This window comes from Eptatretus burgeri, chromosome 11, assembly GCF_056783735.1.
Source record: "Eptatretus burgeri isolate ZD-2024b chromosome 11, Ebu_testis_v1, whole genome shotgun sequence".
Classification (NCBI taxonomy): Eukaryota; Metazoa; Chordata; class Myxini; order Myxiniformes; family Myxinidae; genus Eptatretus; species Eptatretus burgeri.
Genome location: NC_140971.1, coordinates 72,027,298 through 72,046,420, shown reverse-complemented (window position 1 = coordinate 72,046,420; position 19,123 = coordinate 72,027,298). Strand labels below are relative to the sequence as shown.

General features: G+C 42.1%; 1 protein-coding gene across 1 annotated transcript in view; it reads left to right on the top strand.

The window, feature by feature from the left end:
* Positions 1-8,836, top strand: part of LOC147017353 (EMILIN-1-A-like) — a 29,231-nt gene extending 20,395 nt beyond the window's left edge. Inside the window, exons 5-7 of the mRNA XM_085846948.1 lie at positions 95-307; positions 6,520-6,645; positions 7,679-8,836. Coding sequence (XP_085703074.1) covers positions 95-307; positions 6,520-6,645; positions 7,679-8,022 — 683 coding nt within the window. The 3' untranslated portion in view covers positions 8,023-8,836. The remainder of the gene's footprint in view (positions 1-94; positions 308-6,519; positions 6,646-7,678) is intronic.
* Positions 8,837-19,123: the final 10,287 nt, after the last annotated feature.

The window sequence follows — 19,123 nt, the reverse complement described above, 5'->3', positions numbered from 1 at the left end:
CAGCCACCTTATTATTCTCAATCAAATTCTTCCAGAATGAAAACGCAACATTCTTCACTTTTTCTCACATTCATTTTCCACATCTCATTCACAGATCTCAAAGAAGCTAAAAAGCCTGGACCCCCTGGCCCAATAGGTCTCCCGGGCCTAGTCGGGGAGCCGGGTCTTCCAGGTCTTCCTGGACCTGCCGGTCCTCCTGGACAGCCAGGCATGGGAGGACATGCAGGAGCAAAGGGCGAGCCAGGGCAAATGGGTCTGGAGGGCATTCCTGGAGTCGCTGGCCTACCAGGACCCCGAGGACTTCCGGGTGAGGTTCATTTTGATTGTTTGCTTTTTAATTATCTTTGCTACTTTGTATTTCATCCAAAGTGTTAGTGCATGTGTGTCACATATGAGTCGGAAATGTCAACATAAAACGTTCGAGCATGTGAAGTCGCTCTTCTCTCACGTTGTTGACATTAAGCGAAACAAAAGGATGGGAAAGTTTGACCTTGGGTGAAAATGTGCAGATAAAATGTCACAATAAAAACAAAAAACTGAAGTCTCGCACATCTGTGCTGATGCTATGTGATAAGGCGACACAAAATGGTCGGAGATGCATTTCTGGAACCAAACCTGGCCCGATCCGAGCCGATTTGCTGGCGAACAGTTGGAGGAAAATGATGCAAACGTCGTCAGTCCATTGTTTCCTTTCAAATTAATCAGTCTACCAGTGCCAATATAATTGAGAATTAGGCTTGCCCTTGTCATAAGATGCCGCGCAACTGTTTTGATTTTAGAATGTTTATGATGCAGAAATCACAAGGCTCACATAGTGCGGCAGGTTCACAGACTGACTGGGGGTTAAAGGGGAAGAGGAAACCAAAGACATCCCACACTAATAAATCAATGAGGTGGTGGAAAGGAGGGAAAAGGCTCAAGGAGAGTAGATGAGAGTTCGATGATGAACTGGTCTTGCTCGTGAAAGCTAGTGTCAATCTGCATCAGTGGACAGGTAGAACAATGAATGAACTCAATAAGACGTTGATTCTGTTCTGTTCTTGCATATGATAGCTATCCGGCAGCCAAGCTATCATTTCTTGGAAGCGTGGCTGTGCCCCTCTACCAGTGCACTGGTACTCATTTCGCCAACCACAAAAGGACGACAGGCTGTCAACCCCACCCGGTGTTAATTCAGCAGCTAACGGGGCTCGAACTGAGAATGCCAAAATCCTAAGCCAGCCACCCTCGCCGCTAAGCCTAACACCAGGCTTGTAGGACGTTGATTGAGGTATGCTAACCGCCGTGGGAAGCAAGGAGAAACTGACGTTTCAGGCATTAACTCTCCGTCTCAGCAAAAGAGCTCTTTTAGTGCAGATGGGTGGTTGTAGGGACCCATATGAGTTCTCTGAGGGTGCTCCTAAAGAGTCCTTTTGCTTCCACCGTGAGAAATGTCGTGCCATTATTGTGATGTCACCGGTACTCAGTGTGTCCCGGGAAGTGACGGCACTCCCCCCAAGCTCAGTGGCTGTTTGTCTCGTCTAACGGTCCTGTGTTGTTTCCTCCGCCACCGAAGGTGAGGGAGGACATGTTTTTACCCCTTTCTGTCTGTTTGTCTGTCTGTTTGTCTGTCTGTTTGGTTGTTGGTTTGTGTGCAGGACATCTCAAAAAAGTTCTGGACGGATCCAGTTGAAAATTTGTGGGCAGGTTGGGTGTGTGACGAAGACGAACGGATTAGATTATGATGAAGATCTGGATCTGGATCCGGCAACTATAATTTTTTAAGTGATTCTTCGCCATTGAGAGACGGTGTGAAACCGATACGTAGCACGATATCTCAAAAAGTTGGGGACGGATTCGGACGAAACTTGGTGGACATGTTGGATGTATGGCACGGACAAATTGATTTGATTTTGGTGAAGATCTGAATCCGGATCTGGATACGAGAGTTATTTAATTTTTTTAAGTGATTCTTCACCATTGAGAGAAAGGGCCAAAACCGATATAGTACTGCACAGCATGATATCTCAAAAATGTATTGGGCTAGATATGCTCTCATGGATCAGGCATTACGTGGCGGAGGTACGCGCTCTACCGAATGCCCTTCTAGTGTCTCATGTATTCATGTCTGTGTCCATGTGAGTGAGATGTGTGTAGCAGCTCCACTATGAGCCTTAGATCCTGTAAAAAAAAAAAAAAATGAAGTTTCACATATTTCAATGTTCTCCTCGATACCTGTTTCATCACCTCCTCATGAGAATAATTAAAAAACAGATCACTTCATATACTGATTTCAAAACAATATCTAAATGGCGAAATATTTCATCACTCGACGATCCTCATTCCAATATAGAATATCACATCAATGCTCGCATAACAAATATTTTTCCATTTGTGTTCTTTGACTCAGCAGTGTCATGATGACGTACATAGACATTTTTGAAAGCGGAGAGTCCATAAGAGGGCGCAGCATGCTGTCTGAGCACAATGATGTGCGATTGGAAAACAATAATTTCGATAAAACTTTTACTCCTCTCTCCTCGATGGGTCCCAAAGGTTATAGTCCTTTTTTCTGGACAAAATTATTACCCTGCGCTCGTGAAATGAAAGGCAGGGTTAAGCGATCGATTGCGTACATACGTCGTACATACGTATGGCGTACGTCGTTCATGTCTGCATTTTGTTAAGAGCATACATTGAAAACCGTTCAGCGGAGGAAATTTAAACTTTACCACATGTTACATGACCGTGTGATATCGTGGTCACTCTTTTGAGGTCAACATAGGCCAAAGGTCAACATCGGCCAATTTTCTAAAATCCTCAATTTTCATCCGACTGCATTGAAATTTGAACAGGATTTGCACATCAAGTCACTGAATTCAACGACCAACTATTTTTGAGGTCAACATAGGCCAGAATTTCTAAAATTGTCAATTTTCATCAAGCTGACTTGAAATTTGAACAGGATTTTCACATCACCTCACTAAATTCAACCACCAACTATTTTTGAGGTCAACATAGGCCAAAAGGTCAACATAGGTCGAATTTCTAAAATTGTTAATTTTCATCCAAATATATGCCTGGTGTTGGCTTAATGGCTGAGTGATGGGCTTGAAATCCTAGGATCCTGAGTTCAAGTCCCACTCGGTTGTTGAATTAATACCAGGTGGGGTTGACTCTGCCTGTCATCCTTCTGAGGTCGGCAAAATGAGTGCCAGCGTGCTGGTATCCTGTGACGGAGTGGCCACCTGTCCAGGATTGTGTCCAATAGCCAAGGAGCCTGCTTAGACAGAACCAACGCTCTGCACAGAGTACGGTCCCAATGGATGTATGCATAGGCCAAAAGGTCAACATAGGCCGAATTTTAAAATTATCTATTTTCATCCAAATCTTTGTGTGGTGTTGGCTTAATGACTGAGTGATGGGTTTGGGATCCGAGGATCCTGAGTTCAAATCCCACTCGGCTGTTGAATTAATCCCAGGTAGGGTTGACTCTGCCTGTCATCCTTCTGAGGTTAGCAAAATGAGTGCCAGCTTGCTGGTATCCTGTCTCGGAGTGGCGACCCATCCAGGATTGTGTCCAATAGCTAAGGAGCCCGATTAGGCAGAACCAACGCTCTGCACAGAGTATGGTCCCCATGAATGGGATGGATGGAGGTACATTGCTTGTCTCACTTCATTGTGTAACATTAGCAGATACCTGTCTACGACGGGTATGGGGGACAGGACAGATCACAATACTCGGTTAAGGTAGTTTCTTTGGATGTTTTGTGTCGCATTCAACAGCTCAGTTCATATTGGTGGCGTGTCTGGGTGCCCATGGTAGCGTTTCAGACCGGTCGCTTTAGATGGTTGTCCTTGACACATAGTGCCGGATGAGTAACACGAACGATTTGACATGTTCATCGTTTCTATATTACCTCCATCAACAGATTAACAACATGGCAGGATAAAAGTCGTAAATGCTGAGTTGAACAAACGTCCTGAACTCATAGACTTAGTTAAGTAAAGCAGGTCGTCCATCGGTTTGAAGCTGAATGCTGCTGATTGTGACGTCATCGATTCCCTCTTTGAAAATTCTATCTATATTCGATTTTTTGAATCCGCTATCACCTGCGTAAATACATGGAACACATAATGTGAAGATTTCGGAAGTATGAACAGAATATGTTCGGAGAAAAGTGTGTTAGAAGTTCTAGGCTTACACCCATTATATTATGATTATATTATGATGTCACCTTTGTACCCACATTCAAGAACCTTTGCACCCACATTCATTGATGTTTTACCCACATTCAAGAAATCATACATGAATTAACCCACGAAAGTCTAAAAAAATACAGAACTTTTTCCATTAGCTCCATAGGACAGAGCAGTACTCTTTTGAGCTATGGGCAATGGCCTTGTAAGCTGTGAATAGTTGTGGTTTATCAAGGAATGATTTTAAGTGATTGAAGATACCCAGTCTGTGGTTGGCTTTGAAGCCAACTTTGTGATGTGGTTAGCCCAGGAGAGGTCATGGCTTATGGTGAGACCTAGAAGTTCAAGAGAGTGAATCTTTTCCACTAGCTGACCATGGAAAGCATGTTAAATAAACAATCTTACCAGAGCAACAATGTGAGACTATGAGATTTGCCTCAATTGAAAAACACGTTCCATTTATCACACCAGCATATAATCAATTTCAGATCAACAGAGACTGACACAGTTGCTTTCGCCTCTCAGTCGGATGGGATGCTGTACAATGTAATGAGTTGTGGAGCCATATGCAAAAAGAAAGAGCCATCAGTGAAGTATTTTATGTGGATGAGGAACAAGACTGGGACAAAGGCTGAGTTGGGGAACTCCTGACTACACTGGGTCAGGAGAGGAGATAGTTCCATCAACAGCAACTCATTGACTATGCGAGTGAAGAATGTAAAAATGCCAGGGTGCCAGGTGCGCCACTGGCAGAGAGTTTGGCAAGCAGAATAGGCTGTGAGACTGTGCTGAATGCCCAAGGTATATATATATATAAGGGAACGGTCCAGACCTCTTGAATTAGATGTAGGGCCTCCAACATGCATTTTTGAGAAAAGAGCAGCATATCTGGAGTTGAGTGATTGGGATGGAATCCAAACTGATGGTCAGAGGTCAGGCTGTTTGAATGGAGGAAAGACTTGATATCAGCATCAATGATGGATTCAACGACGATGATGTTAACTGTAAGCTTACTGGTCTGTAACTGAGACCATCATTTGCACCCTTCTTGAGGATGGGAGTGATGTTTGCTGACTTCCAGGCAGATGAACTAGTCAAAGAAGGACAGGCTGAAGAGCACAGAGGAGAAGTAATCAGCAACAGAGCAGGGATTGAGAATGGACACTGATGCCATCTGGAGCTGTTGCTGAAGTAGGGTTGAAGTTCGACAGATTTCCAGCGAGAAGGGCACAAAGTCCAATAGACAGTGTGTTTGAGGGGGTAAGATGGGAACAGAGCAGGATGGGTTGGGAACAATACTTGTGGGCAAACACCTGGTCGAGGCATTCTGCCTCAGTTCTAGCAGAGCCTATGGTGACGCCATTTGCGATAAGGGAGAGGATGCATGGGAAGCAGACACCACAAGCGTACTTGGCACAGCACCACGTCTTTGAGGAAGGAGCTTGGTGGGAAAGTGTAACCTTGAGATTTGAAATGTCATGTTTTCTGGCTTGCCTAAAGATGGATATACACGTATTGCGAGCATTGCAGAGTGACCTAAAGTTGCCCTCAGTCGAAAGAGCCTTCCTTATTGAGGAAGCAAGTGTTGCACCACAACAACCTCTCCATAGGAGAATTGCCATTGAGTTGTGAAATTCCATTTTGATTGAATTACTGTAGCGAAAGTGAACATCATTATGCCTTTTTAAACAAGAATAATCTGTTCACAATGAGGAAATTATTTTACCGAATATTTGTTCATACATAATTAAGAAATATGGTCTTATGCTGTTGATGATCTTCGATGATGGGATAACCTAGAGGTACACCCTCTCGCTTCTGATCTCTTGCCTTCGAATCCAACCAGCTATAAACTATCATCCCATTGTTTCACTGGCAGGGTCATTAATCAATGTGTGTGCCGTCCCTCGGATGGATGTGAAGCTGGGTGTTCTGTTTGCCAGCTTTAGTTGGTGGACGTAAAAAAAATCCCTGAAGAGTAGGTGAACTATCTTCAGCAGCCTGCCCAAATTCCTATTTCCTGTCCTAAATACCACTGGGAAGGCAATAGCAAACCACCCAGTTTAATCTTTGGGAGTTCTATATCTGCCTTCTGGCAGAGCACCAGAAAGTAGAAGTAGCAGTAGTCGTAGCTTTATACAAGTGTAGTATTTTTTTGATTCTGACTTAGTGGGGCTTATCAAATATGTATATTTGGAACTAACGATTTAAGGAAGAGAAACCTTGAAGTCATTGTCCAACTCTGATCATATCATCAGCATCACACGGTGCAATGGTCTGCTGGGACCGCTGAAGGGTTTTCCAGTTTTGAAAGTTTTTTTTTGTGGGGTTTTCCGGCAGGTCGAGAGGCCATCTCCCGTTGGGTGGCTTTCACAGCGGCAGTACAAGAACCGCAGCAGGAGGGGAAGATCATACGCTTCACGAACGTCCTTTTGAACGACGGAAACCATTACAATCCACAAACAGGTCGGTAGATCGGATTCCCTGTTATTCGTCTTGTATCCAAGTTGTCACCTCATTATTTCGAACGACCACATTTTTTACCTGTCAAATCACAACAAGCACACAACATTACCTTCCATGTAGTGGAAATAGTGAAATAGTTCATGTTAGACTTCTCTCCAAGTGGCTGTTTGTCTGTGAGCTGTATATCTCAAAACGTTGTGGACGGATTTAGACAAAATGTGGTGGACAGGTTGGGTTTGTGACGAGGAGCAATTGATTCGATTTTGGTGAAGATCTGGATCCGGATATGATAATTTTAAAGTGATTCTTCACCAATGAGAGATGGAGCCAAAAACTATATCCAGCAGAATATCTCAAAAAAATTATGGACGGATTCGAACGAAACTTGGTGGACAGGTTGGGTGAGTGACCAGGCCCAATCTATTTGATCTCGGTGAAGATCCGAATCTGGATCCATATACGATAATTTTTTAATTATTAAGTGATTCTGCACCATTGAGAGATGGGGCCAAAAACAATATGTATTGCATGATATTTCAAGCAATTGAAATATCATATGATAGGGAATGACTGACCACATCACAAAGCTGGCTGAAATGAATGAGTTATAACAAAATTTGGTGGATGAGTTTGTTAGGTGACAAGAATAAACCGATTCGATTTTGGTTCAAGTCCGGATGCAGATCCGGCCCTTCATGGGATACAAAGCGTAAACTGTTCAGCCTGGCGGAGGTATACGCTCTACCGAGTGCCTTTCTTGTTGCAATTGTTTCACCAGCATGTCTTAGTGAAGATGGAGAAGTGTAAATTGATGAAGAAATAGCTCATGTAATGTAATGAAGCAGAACCAACACTGCCATAGAAGTGAAATATCTGGATGTTCTCTCCAGCACGACAGTAAACTTTGTTTTTCTTCTCAATAAACAGTTTTCTAGAATGCGTTTTCCAGCAGGAACAACTCAAAGCCCTCAGATTGTTTATCTGTACTCAAGTTCCTCTTGGGCGCTTGTTGCCTTTCATTGCCATCCTCCAGGGGTTTTCACTGCACCAGTTGCGGGGCGCTACCTTCTGGGTGCAGTCCTCGTTCCAGAGGCCAGCAGTACAATATTTGCCATCTTGAGTCGTAGCGATTCACCACTCATCTACCTCGACTCAGACGGCCCACGCCCTGAGGAGATTGAGAAGTCGCCTGGACCACGACGGGTTGATCGACCGAAAGGGGGTGCTGCGGTAATGCATCTTGTGCTCGAGTTGTCCGCGGGAGATTCTCTTTTCTTAGAGCTTGTGAGTGGACGACTACACACGTCACATGAACCATACTCCACTTTCAGCGTTGCGCTCATTTACGACAGTGACGCACGGATTTCGACTCGGTGACCATATGTTGAAAGACGATTCCTGCAAAAACGTCACGGATTGCTCACAGGTGTACGTGACTAAACATAAACGGGAAAAATATTTCCCGTGTCGTCTTTCATTTCTTGGAAACTGGACCTGCACATTGCCTTTGTGGCTTCACAAGACTGGCGTGGTCTCATGAAGCTTGTGAAACAAGGCCATTGTGTTCCTCTCTTTGCTTCCCATTGCAACAACCGGAGATTCTCCTGGATGCTAACTCTAATATTGTACATAGCATACTGACTGGTCGCAGTGCTGGCCACTCGTATACAACGTTGACGCAATACAGATGCAATATGATGTACATTAGAGTAGCAGATAGTTTCTGAAGTTCCTTTGATTCAAGAAGAATTAAAAGCAAGGCCCCTTATATCACTAAGTACACTGAGTTTAATATTTTCTCAAACAAAATTGGTCCTTTGTATTCATTTTTACTCAAACGGTTTCGTTTTGGATTGAAATTGTATTTTCCTTTGCTCTACCCTGGGACAAGCGTCGGCGTGCAAATAGGATTCCTGATGAACTCTATGATCCAGATGATCATGAATTAATTAAGAGCAAAAAAAAAAACAAAGCTCGATTATGATAACACTGAACAAACTGGCAACGTTCAGTTCCCTGAAATGCAGGACATGTGAAAAACTAATGTAAACCTTTGCTGGCACCAAATGACAGTGGTCACTTCATGTGGATGTGGTAAAGACTTTTCCCATCAGTGTTGTTGCTGCTAGCTGCTAAAAAAAAAAAACAATGTAAATACAGGACTGGCATACTGACAAGTTCTCCAAAAATACTGTGCTTTTTCAAAGTTGTACGAAAAGCCAAAAGATCTGTAGTAGATTGAGTAAATTATCAGAACAATTCACACTTGAATACTTATCAGGAATAAGGGTGGATGGATGAAGGAACGGGGGTGGCTGGTGGGTGTAGCGGTGGTTGGGATGGGGTAGAAGTGAATGAAGAGGGAACGATCCTTATACTGTTGTTAGAAATGCATTGTGATCGTTTACGGAATTTCCAAGTCATACAGGTTCTCAAATCCTGAAATGGAGTCACGCCGTCGTGCAAACATGAAAGTGTTTTCACATTTCCGATGGTTGTTGATTATAATATTACAATTATGCTTCACTGGTATAAGATTGTTCGTTTGAACTTTTCTACTGTATTTCACTACAGTGTATAGAAAGCAATATGTTATGCAAAGGCTTAGGAATTCTGAAGTAAACCTCAAAGCTTTTGGAATTTCTCAAAGGGGAATAAATTCAAGTGGAGAGAGAGTGGGGGCACAAGGGATGAGGGAGAGAAGGTAGGAGAGAGAGAGAGGGAGAGAGAGAGAGAGAGAGACAGAGAGAGAGGAGAGAGAGAGAGAGAGAGAGAGAGAGAGGTGGGGTATGGGAGAGAGAGAGAGGAGGGGGTGGGGGGAGAGAGAGAGAGGAGGGGTGGGGAGAGAGAGAGGAGGGGTGGGGTATGCAGAGACAGGGGTTGGGGGAGAGAGAGGAGGGGGTAGTGTGAGAGAGAGAGAGAGAGAGAGAGAGAGAGAGAGAGAGAGAGAGAGAGAGAGAGAGAGAGAGAGAGAGAGAGAGAGAGCGGTGGGGTATGGGAGAGAGAGCGGTGGGTTATGGGAGAGAGAGAGGAGGGGGTGGGGAGAGATAGAGAGGAGGGGGTGGGGAGAGAGAGAGGAGGGGGTGGGGAGAGAGAGAGAGAGAGAGAGAGAGAGAGAGAGAGAGAGAGAGAGAGAGAGAGAGAGAGAGAGAGGGTGGGGAGAGAGAGAGAGAGAGAGAGAGAGAGAGAGAGAGAGAGAGAGAGAGAGAGAGAGAGCGGTGGGGTATGGGAGAGAGAGCGGTGGGTTATGGGAGAGAGAGAGGAGGGGGTGGGGAGAGATAGAGAGGAGGGGGTGAGAGAGAGGAGGGGGTGAGAGAGAGAGAGAGAGAGAGTCAGAGAGAGAGCGAGAGATTGAGAGAGAGAGAGAGAGAGTGAGAGAGAGAGAGGGAGAGAGAGAGAGAGAGAGAGAGAGAGAGAGAGAGAGAGAGAGAGAGAGAGAGAGAGAGAGAGAGAGAGAGAGAGAGAGAGAGAGAGAGAGAGAGGTGGGGGAGAGGAAGACAGAGAGGGGAAAGGGGGAGAGAGACTGTTGGGGGTTGTTAAAAGTGCACTTTCAGGAATGTGGCTCAAACAAACTGGTGGCCTGGCTTGTTTATTGGGCCAGAGGGCAAACATTGTGAAAGATAAGAGAGACAGGATGGAAACACCAAAAATGAGGCCTGCTGGGCTGGCCTTGATGTCCCCATCAAAGCATGCTATGGTACCTTTTCCAATGAATTCAATATCCTGAGTTAGTGCCGATATAAAAACTTCTCATGAGATCTGAAGAAGTTCTCATGAGATTCCTATCATACATCATATTTCATCTCTGATTGTTGTTCAGGACAGATGCTGATTTTGTTAAACGGAGTTAAATTGTGTGCATGTCATCGAAAGAGGAAATACAGCAAATTTTAACTTGCGTGTTACCTAAAGGAGTGTTTCATGAAGGTGTATGCATTTCCCCGGTTTCCTTTGGGTTTTTGTTTCCTGACACCCTTTACTCTCAAGTTTGAGACTTTGTAGTAACACAAAGCTGCATTTCCTCACATTAAAAATGTATGTTGAAATCTACAGATAATGCTAGAATGATAAACAATGAAAAGGTATTAATATTATTTTTGCTTATTGTTATTATAACTATTATTATGATAATGATGATTATTATTGTTATTATTATCATGTTGTTGTTGCTTTGTATGTTGCAATTTTAAAGTTGGGAACAAGTCTTGTCTCGAGAATCTTTTCTGTGGCAGATGTCAAACAGTTTAAATATACTTGTGAGAAACTACGACAGACAGCTACATACATCGAGGAGCCGGAGATAGCGGAGAGTGTTACAACAAAAGAAAACCCATACACAGGATGAGGTCACCTGGACACCTGAAATCTACACACCTGAAACTCAATCCAAACAAAGTTATGTAGTGGTGTTTTTGTTGAAGGATTGAGTAGGAGGGATGTGGGAAGCTCGAGAAGATAGGGTAGAAATGGGAAAGAGAAAGGAGAATCATGGGAGAGAGGAAGATGTACATGCAACAGGCAAGACTGTTCACAACAACAATAACCAGAGAGTTGGTGTCAAAGGCACCCAATGCTCGCCTGTTTATACATTTATCGTTTTTAAAAGACAAGTCTAATAATATTATTTTATAAACCATTAAAGTGAAGTCTGATTCAAATAATTTTAAAGCAATATATGGATTTGTATATTGTAATCAGTAAAAATTAGTGTGGTCGATAAAAAACATTAGAAAGGAAATAACTTGCACCAAAAACTTTAACATTTTCACGCTGACACTCACGCTCACGCTGGGCGTATCGCTATAGCTCTCTGTTCTTCGAACAGGCGAGCTAATAATAAAATGTTAAAATTATTTGTTTTTCTTTTTAAAATCCCACTACCCAGACAACACAACATCCACAGATCTCACAAACCAGTCCTGAGCTGCCTACCTTTCAGACTGAAGTCGCTGTATCTCTCTAGCTCCTTTAACAGTAACTATCCAATGCTATATCTACTGTCCCTACCATTTTCCCAGAAGGACTATTCCATACATCGACAACTCCCTGTGGAATACCCCTGCCTTGTTCTGGTCCTAACTCTCCTGTTTGTTTGTTTGTTTGTTTTTACACTCAAGCTATTTCCCTGAGGTCATGTCATTGTCCGTCCTGGTAATAAATAAATAAATAAATCCCACAATATTTCATCCACGCCCTTCATTATTTCAAAATATCAGATCCCCTCTTAATCAGCTCCAGTTTAATGTGTAAATTCCAGTCTCACTCTGTCACATTCAGTAAGTTTGGATAGACGAAACAACGAATCTATCTCTATCTCTATAACTATCCTCTCTGGCCAGGTTAAAGCTTGCCATTAAGTAATCTCAGCCTTCGGTTATCTTCTCAAAATGGTATTCAAGATAAACATGTGTCTGCTGTCAGCAAAAAGAAAATTGTGTTTCTTTAATAAACCCTCCAGCTAATTTGAAGTTGTATTTCTTTCTTCAATCCTTCACAAACAACCATGAACTTTAATAAAATGGAGATGGATTCAATTGTAATACCAATTGTTGTAATACAATCCTTTGGAGATGTTTAACATAATCTCTTAATTAATGAATGATGATCCACAAATCAATAATGATCCTCTTTGAAACACCTGGAAAAGTCACATACGTCCGCCTGAAAAGTCTTGTTTCCAAAGTTGCTGCTTATAATTATTTTATTGGAAATACAATCACGGGAGAAAAATACTGCTTCCCTTGATCTCATCTATCTATAATTCCAGCAATGTGTGCGTGTGTGTGTGTGTGTGTGTGTGTGTGTGTGTGTGTGTGTGTGTGTCTGTGACCGCTGTTTCTCGACAACCACTGGTCCGATCTGATTGAAACTTGCGAGATATATTGCTGGGGACCTGAAGATGTGCCTTTTCAAGGTTTGATATTAATCGGACAAGTGCTTCCCAAGTTATGGCCATTTATTTACCAAACCAATGAGAAGACACGTTGTTGCGTGGGCGTCGCCGATGGGGGAAGGGAACCTCAGCCGCGTTCCCCATTACGGGTTACAACGTACGGACTTCCGGATAGTGATGACTTCGTGTATTCTAATAATTTCTCGATTTCTTATGCGCATTTATGGATAAACACAATGCCCCAAGTTATGATCATTTTCATATAAGACGGTGCATAGATTTCAGTAACATCAGAGTGCTGGTATGCTCCAAACCAGGAAGTAATTTTTTTTCTCTCTTCTCTTCTTTTTTTGTTTATCCTTGCCACGACATTGCGAAAAGGTAAAATACTTTGGCGCTAATTGAATAATTGGGTATTAAAACTAAATTGCGAATAATCGTAACTGCGAATAATATGCGAACTTCCGGGTCACGCACGTCCGGGCACACGAGAGCGAAGAAATGGCCTTTGTGGTTGTAGTTTGTTGCTCACGGTTTGAATATTTATTTTTTATTATTATTATTTTTTTTTTACGGGCACGTACTAGTTCAATCCAATGTCCAAACTCTTTCCAGAGCATCCTGGCTGCTGAAACAGTCTCATGGCAAGGACTATACTGGGTGGTTTGCCATTGCATGTTCCAAGAAGGAGTCAGGGCAGGAGTTTATAGTTTGACCATGGTCAACTTAACTGACCATGATCAAAGTCACCTGCATACACTGGCAATAAATCTGACGATGATATTTTGATGTCAGCTGTCTTATAAAGTATATTTGGCATAAGCTAAACACACTTCATATCACTCTGAACCATTCCACTGAACTGCTCATTTAGATAAGACATTAAGTCATCTATGTATGGAGCTTGACTTGACCTTATACTCGTTTTGAGGAATCTTGGCTCTCTTGGTTTGATGTTCACAGAACGAAAAATTCAAAATGTTTAATTCCATTTTCATTTAAAATTAAAATTGAATTAGTCAGATGATTCCAAATGCAGATGTCCATGCACGTACTACTTTAATCTATCCACTGCTATTTAACCGTCAATTAAGTCAATGAAACACCTTACCTGACATAATGCATACCTAATGTGCTTGGGCTGCACCTCATGTGCTTGGGCTGCTTTGCTGCAGTTACAGTGGATATTGGTCAAAATGAGACATTTCTGATATTCACTCTTATCATTATATGCAGAACTCAAGGAAGACTGACAGGGTAACAAGCACACAACATCGCCAAGTGATGATGGATTTCATTATTTTCAGAAAACCCAAAGATCAAATTGGCCAATGTTCAGTTCTCCCAAAACCGAAACGTTTGTCAAGAGGCAAAGAGAAACACGGGTTACCAGAACGCCGCCATTGTCCAACAACCTTTTAATCCGACAATTGCACACCAAGCCTGTCCACGTATGTGCAGATGCAACATAGCATAACATCACAGCCAACAAATAAAAACAAGAAAAATGCATAGATGCATAGTATAGAACGATACTTGTGAAATCCAGAAAACAAATATGACCTCAAAAATAATTGGTGGTTGAATTCAATGACCAAATATGCAACTCCTCTTCAAATCCCAAATCAATCAGATGAAAAATGACAATTTAAAAAATTTGGCCTATGTTGACCTTTTGGCCGATGTTGACCTCAAAAATAATGGGTGGTTGAATTCAGTAACCTCATTTGCAATTCCTCTTCAAATTTAAAGTCAATGGGATGAAAATTGAGCATTTTAGACATTCCAGGTTGGTTAGTTGTTGGCTTTTGTCCTATGTTGACCTTTTGTTCCATGTTGACCTAAAAAAATAATTGGAGAGTTGAATTCAGTGACCTGAAATAGCAATCCTCTTCAAATTTCAAGTCGAGCGGATGAAAATTAAGGATTTCAGAAATCTCACCTGTTGTTGACTTTTGGCCGATGTTGACTTCAAAAATAATTGGTGGTTGAATTCAGTGAGCTGATATGAAAATCCTGTTCAAATTTCTAGTCAATTGGATGAAAATTGAGGATTTTAGGAATTTGACAAATTTGTTGACCTTTGACCTATGTTGATTTTTTGACTTCAAAAACAATAGGCTTCTTGCTTATGACAAACTCTACCATGTGGTGAAGTTTTGTGAAGTTTGGTTTAAAATTGTGACCTGTAGGTGATAAACATAAAAAAGAGAAACAAACAAACAAGAAAAAGATGTCGTGCAGAGCACGATACTTGCAAAATCCACCCCCCTCTTCGAAGGTTGCCATGGATACATCAAATTGTCCATTTCGTTAAGATTAAAATTGACAATCTTAATCAAAGCTCAGGTCAATCGCATGAAAATTGATTATTTTTCAGATTGAAATTGATGATTTTGAAAGTTTGACCTTGAGGTGACCTTTGACCTTTTGACTTCAAAAATAGTTGGTTTCCCAATTCAGTGATGCAAATCCTGTTCAACTTCAAAGTTAGTAGGATGTAAATTGACAATTTTTCAGGTGAAAATTGATGATTTTAGATAATTGACCTTCACTTGACCTTTGACCTATTGATCTCAAAAAGTTAGTGTCCCCAATTCAGCAATGCACAGTGAAATTGCTATTTAATTTTCAAGTCAATCGGATGAAAGTTGACGATTTTTTTCAGAAAGAAATTGATGATTTTAGAAATTTGACCTTTTGACCTCAAAAATAGTTGGTTTCCAAATTCAGTGACAGACTATGCAAATCCTGTTCAACTTTCAAGTCAATCAGATGAAAAATGACTTTATAAAAAATTCAAATTCAAGATAACCTTTGACCTCAATCATAGGCTTCTCAGTTGAGACTACCTCCACAACTCTGTAAACGTTAATGACGATGGTTTGGAGTTGTGATGTGTAGGCGATTGACTGACAAACAGACAAACAAATCGACAATATCAAAATTGACTGACCAATATACTTGAAAGATCTTTGATTTTGCAAGTAACCAGCAGAATAACGCATGCAACCTTCCAATACAATTTTAAAATCTTCCATTTTCGCAAGTAACAAGAAAGATGTCGAAGCACAATACTTGTGAAATCCGAATAAAAATAGTTTCCATGGAAACAGCAATTTGGCAATTTCAAAAACTTTTCCTATCAAGTGTTTTACATGATTATAAATAATGAGTACATGCTCATAGGTGCATGCCCGTAGATGCAAACAAAACAAAACAAAAAACTTTCAAACCGCATGCCAGAAACAACCACACAGGCCGTTCCTTCGGTCTCACGTGCCCGTACGTGCGTAGCCGTACATGCGTGGCCATACATGCAAAAAAAAAACCTTTCAAACCCGGCATCCCTTACGTGCCGGTCTTCTCGCTGGTGAGGGATTTCTTCTGCACGACGCCTTGCCTCGCGTTCAGTGTTGTCTGCCAAGCGAGCAGCTCGTTCTTCATCCGTTTCTTCTGCACGATGCCTTGCCTCGCGTTCAGTGTTGTCTGCCAAGCGAGCAGTTCGTTCTTCATCCGTTTCAGCTGCACGACACCTTGTCACGTGCGTAGCGTCGCGTGTCAAGCGAGCAGCTCGTTCTTCATCCGTTTCCTCTGCACGGCGCCTTGCCTCGCGTCAAGTGTTGTCTGCCAAGCGAGCAGTTCGTTCTTCATCCGTTTCTTCTGCACGACGCCTTGCCTCACGTTCAATGTTGGCTGCCAAGCGAGCAGTTCGTTCTTCATCCGTTTCAGCTGCACGACACCTTGCCTCGCGTTCAGTGTTGTCTGCCAAGCGAGAAGTTCGTTCTTCATCCGTTTCTTCTGCACGACGCCTTGCTTCGCATCCAGTGTTGTCTGCCAAGTGAGCAGTTCGTTCTTCATCTGTTTCAGCTGCACAATGCCTTGCCTCACGTTCAGTGTTGTCTGCCAAGCGGGCAGTTCGTTCTTCCTCTGTTTGAGCTGCACGACGCGTTGCCTCGCGTTCAGTGTTGTCTGCCAAGCGAGCAGTTCGTTCTTCATCCGTTTGAGCTGCACGACGTCTTGTCGTGAGTGTTGCGTCGCGTGTCAAGCGAGCAGCTCATGCTTCGTTGGATTCCATTGCACATGCACGATGCGCAGCTTCGTTCCTTCGCTGTCATAAACGACGATTGGATTGGGGCATTGTGTTTAAGAAAGTATAGAAATCGAGAAAGAAACAACACAGTAAGTCGATAAATCAAGAAAAAAAAATCGAGAAAGAATACAGTAATCTTTACTGACTGGATTGGGGTATTGGGTTTAAGAAAATCGAGAAAGAAATCGAGAAAGTACAGAAATCGAGAAAGAAAGAATCGAGAAAGAATACAGTAATCGTCACTCTCAGGAAGTGAAGTCCTCACTGTCCGGAAGTTCACATATGGCAGTTACGATTATTTGCAATTTAGTTTTAATGGCCAATTATTCAATTTGCGCCAACGTATTTTGCCTTTTCCCAATGTCATCACAAGGAAAAACAAAAAGAGAAGAGAAGAGAGAGAAAAAAAAATTACTTCCTGGTTCGGAGCATACCAGCACTCTGATGTTACCGAAATTTATGCACCATCTAATATGAAAACGATCATAACTTGGGGCATTGTGTTTATCTATAAATGCGCATAAGAAATCGAGAAATTATTAGAATGCACGAAGTCATCACTCTCCGGAAGTCCGTATGTTGTAACCCGTAATGGATCCGGAAGTCCGTACGTTGTAAACCACAATGGGGAACGCGGCTGAGGTTCCCTTCCCCATCGGCCACGCCTACGCAACAACGTGTCTTCTCATTGGTTTGGTAAATAAATGGCCATAACTTGGGAAGCACTTGTCCGATTAATATCAAACCTTGAAAAGGCACATCCTCAGGTCACCAGCAATATACCTGGCAAGTTTCAATTAGATCAGACCAGTGGTTGTCGAGAAACAGCGGTCACACACACACACACACACACACACACACACACACACACACACACACACACACACACACACACATACACACACACACACACACATTGCTGGAATTATAGATAGATAAATTTGGTTGATACGTTTTCTAGTTGTGGCCTAATCGGTGTTTTTCATGTTTTGGATGGTCTTGACCTTTGACTAATTTGGATGAAAATTTTAACACATATACTACAAATAAGCACAAATAAGCTTAGTAAGTTTCAATCTGATGTCTTGAAAACCTTTTGAGATAAGGCAATAATAAAATCACAAAGTCCTCTGATTTTACAGGTAGGGGACCCCTTATCTAGCAACCAAAAAACTGAAAAGACCCCAAAACTGGCAACATTTGGAAACCCCACAGTCCTTCAATTTTAACCCTTTCATTGCGAAAGCCTTTTGAAAAGTTAATCACCCCATGCTCAATTATTTGGCGGGAAAAACCTCGCGCTTCTGGAGAAGAAGCACCACCATCGGGCGTCAAAGACAACAAAGAGCACCTAACGGTACTCGCCTGTGCCAATGCTGTTGGTACGTACAAGTGCAAATTGTTGATCATCAGAAAGAACCAGAAGCCTCGAGCCTTCACTGGAATGAAGGTCTTTCCGGTGGTTTACATGAGTAGCAAGCTAGCTTGGGGAGCAACGGTTTTGTTTATTGCTTGGTTTGAAAACCACTTTGTGTCTATATTTTTATTTCTCTGCCCCAATATTATTGCAAATTAATGTAAAAATATTATCTGTATCATAAGTATTGTACACGATAGGTATGGAGACCTGAAATTTGGCAAATCCCCAAAAGTGGCAAGCCGAATTCCCCATGCTTGCTGGATAAGGGGTCTCCGACCTGTAATAGGGTGAATTTGTCACATAAATTGTTGACATACCAAAACGACTAAATTGATCGTTCTGATTTTTGGTGAACCAATTAAGTAACCCAATAATGTAAATCCTGTTCAAATCTCAAGTTAATCAGATGAAAATTGACGAATTTTAGAAATTCGACCTTAAGGTCCACAATTTTTTATCTGGACAACTTGAGAAAATGACTGACGATAAGGGATTGCCAATCACCGATTTTAAAGCACTGGTCTTGGAGAATGTCGTTAATACAAACTGGAAATCTCAACAATGCCTCTGTGCCAAGTTATTTAAAAAACGATGTCAGGAAACATGACCTTGCTGTGACTTTTTCACTTCAAAAACAATGGGCATCTCCCAGTTACTCCGAAAACAAATAAATACAGGAAATCATGACGCAGTTACTTGGATTTTGCAAGTATGCTGACATTATTTACAAAATCGAATTTTCGATTTTGCAAGTAATGATTTGTTGGAGCAAAATCACGTTCTCTATTCACCAAGTCATCTCTTTATTAAGCCTGGTGTTGGCTTAATGGTTAAGGTGGCTGCGTTAAGATAATAGTCTTGAGTTTGATCCACTGTAGTGCCATTGATGTCGTGCCATTAATGTCGTGCCTTTAACCAACACCAGGCGTGTTTAATCATTCTTCTGAGGTCGGCAAGATGAGTACCAGCTTAATGGAAACAGGGAGAACTGCATCAGTGATACAGTTGTGCTCCCAGCAATAGTGCAACCAGCAGCAACAAGCTGTGTATAAAATAATAATAAATCTCTTTC